This window comes from Temnothorax curvispinosus, unplaced genomic scaffold (genome assembly GCF_003070985.1).
Source record: "Temnothorax curvispinosus isolate PA1 unplaced genomic scaffold, ASM307098v1 QBEX01013796.1, whole genome shotgun sequence".
NCBI lineage: Eukaryota > Metazoa > Arthropoda > Insecta > Hymenoptera > Formicidae > Temnothorax > Temnothorax curvispinosus.
In genome coordinates this window covers 1-2825 of record NW_020223576.1, presented here as the reverse complement: position 1 = coordinate 2825, position 2825 = coordinate 1, and the positions used below count along the sequence as shown (strand labels likewise).

At 38.7% G+C, this 2825-nt stretch overlaps 1 protein-coding gene across 1 annotated transcript; it reads right to left on the bottom strand.

Annotated features, from left to right (window-relative positions):
- Window positions 1–22: 22 nt before the first annotated feature.
- On the bottom strand, window positions 23–2819 carry LOC112463962 (rootletin-like). The gene is made up of 10 exons (XM_025030694.1): window positions 2772–2819; window positions 2470–2672; window positions 1809–2193; window positions 1560–1715; window positions 1178–1483; window positions 850–1086; window positions 644–780; window positions 400–560; window positions 201–331; window positions 23–112 (listed from the first exon to the last, which is right to left on the bottom strand). Exons 2-10 carry the CDS (start codon window positions 2628–2630, stop codon window positions 23–25), a joined length of 1764 nt encoding a protein of 587 aa, XP_024886462.1. The 5' UTR covers window positions 2631–2672; window positions 2772–2819.
- Window positions 2820–2825: the final 6 nt, after the last annotated feature.

Here is a 2825-nt window from a genome sequence, read left to right as displayed (position 1 = left end):
ATTTTATTATGAGTATTCTACATTATTCGAGAAAAATTTTCTGCGTGAATGAATTCAGATCCCCTTGTTGATTGATGCACTGATTTGCAAGCTTATTTCTCTCGTCTGTCATCTACAATAAATCTATAGTTAATATCAAGTGTGTGTGTGTGTATACATATGTACTGGTGACGTTGACACGTTATGATGTTAGACGTTACTTTTTTCAATTCTTCCTGCAATCGTTGCTTATCTTGCTCATGATTAGAACACATTGCTTCCATCTTCATCAAAATCTCCTGTACGTCTGACTTTTCCAGTAGTACACGTTCCAGTTCCAACTCAAGATCACCTAAATTATTTACATTTATATTATAATTCATTTAAAGGATATAATCCGTGAGTGAGAACACGGGATACCTTTGCTTTTTTCGATCTGAGAGATTAACCCGTCAGTTTCTAACTTTTGCTGTTCCAACATGTCCTTGGCAAGATAAGTTTTACTCAAATCTTCTCGTAACGTTAAAAGCTCCTCTCTCATTTTACTGCATCTATCCTCCTCCGATCGTAAACTCAATTCCCTGGAAATCGTATTATAAAAAATATATGTAATAATTTGTGACATAATTGAAAGTGGTATATAAAATACAATTGATTTATTTACTTCAAATCAACATCCTCCGATATTCTGCCAAGCTCATTTTGTAAATACATTTTTTCATCTTCCAAATTGTCACACAGCTTTTGTAATTTGTTATTCGTCTTCTGAAGTTTCTCGTAATTATTTCTAAGAGCCTCCATCTATAATATAAACAATGTCAATTAACTATAACAATGAACGTATAGGAAAGATTAATTAATGGATCTTACCGTGCTATTAAGTTCCATTTTATTCTTATCCAACGCATTCTTCTCCAATTTCACCGTGTTGAAACTTTTCTGCAGCATGTCCTTTTCTTGATCTAGTTGTGCGCATTGCGAACGACATGTATCCAACTGAGAGATCAATTCTGCAACCTTCGTATTTAACATCTGAGCGTTTTCCTCCGCGTTGTCGCACTGCTTGCGCATCGCTAAAATCTGCTCCTTGTTCGTTTGTGATTTTATCTAACGCGACAAAATTTACAGACAAGTCATAAATTGCGAGTAAAACTTCTTCGTTCTTTTTAATAAGATACCGCGTGGACGTTACACGTACCTGTAACTCGCGTATCGTTAACTGATATTTCTGCAGAGCCGCTCGTACCGCGCTTATAGTACTCTCGGCAAACGCCGGTATAGCGCTACCTCGCGTGCTTCTCTTCGGCGATCTCTGCTGGATCAGTCCACTGGGCGACAGGTGATGGATATGCGGGGATGCCTGTTTAGTGTCGGCGTCCCGACTTTCGGCGTCCTGAATCACGGCATGCGCGATATCTCGTAACGCGGATGCCAGTACCTCGATATCCTCCTGCATACGCACACTTTGGCTCACTGCCGCCTCAGAAACGCCGCATCTTTCCTCCTACGTTCCGAAAAGCACACCGGTCAAAATGAAATCTTGATATAAATTATTATATATGAAGTAAATTGATGCTTACTAAATTGCGGATTTCTCGAATAAGCTGATCTATCCGGTCGTCTTTGGTACGAATTTCATGCTGATCGGCAGCATGTTGTTGCTTGAGTGCCGTGATCTCTGTTTTTAGAACAATCACGGCGTGTTCCTCTTCCTGTTGTTGCATTTTCTGGGACGGCTAAATATAAAGTAGGGTACAATGTAAAATTTTAATTACAGATAAACGTAATTACAGATTGTATATAATTATCAATTCAATTATAGATTCTACCGTGGATTGCGCTGCAGTTGCTTGAAGCTTCATAGTGAAATTCGTACTATTGCACGCCGATGTCATTTCGTTCGACGATGAAATAATTTCGTTCCGTAGTTTGGATAAGTCCCTTTCCGTAGTAGATTTCATTTCTGCGAACAGTCTTTTAACGGAGACGACATCGCGCCACAGGTTCAGTAATCGGTTATGCTCAGAGATGTAATATTCATTGAATGCCTGTTCTTCTTCCTTCCACTCGTCTTCCTTAATAGCCAATTCCTCTCTCAATATGTCCCAATCGTTACTTAGTTTTTGCAAATCATTGGTTAGTGCCTCGTTTGTTTGATGAGACTCCTCGAGCTGATCTTTTAGGGATGCGTTAAGTTGTAAAAGTTCCTCACATCTATAAAAAAAGAAACGTTTTTAAAATGCAACACGATTCTACGTATCTATCTGATGTAGGGATGCTTAATGCTAATCTATATCAGGGATTTGACAAATTGCAGTTTACATAATTATTATTATATGTTGAATTTTGTCGATAAAATGTTTGTGGAATTTGTTATATAAATTCCTACATAAGAATATCCTCGCCATCTGCAAAGCCTAAAATATTTACTGTCTGATCTTTTACAGAAAAAAATTTGTTTACTCCTCAATCTATGTTATTTTTACGTACTTTCGCCGTTCCTCTCTGAGCTTTTTCAAAGCAGTATCCATGTCATGAATTTGCTCCTCGCGTATATCCCGAAGTGTTTGATGGGCAGCCTCTAGCACGGTGGTGGAGGACACTGTGCCTGTCGCTGGTTTACTATAGTCGCACGGAATTGTCTCTGCCATCTGATTCTCCAGTTCCGAACACCTCTGTTTATACTGCAGAACCTGAAATACTTACAATTGTTATTTACTTATCATTGGCAAATCGTATTGTTCGCGCATCAACTAGATCTGTGTTTAATGAGGAAAACCAGCGATACTTGCTTTAGCTTGTAACCGCGAGACAAGAGCAGCTTGATGCTGTTGAGCCTGCCGATA

What these genes read in the sequence shown, in the direction of transcription:
- LOC112463962 (XM_025030694.1), bottom strand. Translation starts at nt 2,630, where the DNA reads ATGGCAGAGACAATTCCGTGCGACTATAGTAAACCAGCGACAGGCACA. An exon ending in TAACGATACGCGAGTTACAG is followed by an intron (nt 1,087 to 1,177) that starts GTACGTGTAACG and finishes TTGTCGCGTTAG; the next exon opens with ATAAAATCACAAACGAACAA. An exon ending in TCAGATCGAAAAAAGCAAAG is followed by an intron (nt 332 to 399) that starts GTATCCCGTGTT and finishes TAAATAATTTAG; the next exon opens with GTGATCTTGAGTTGGAACTG.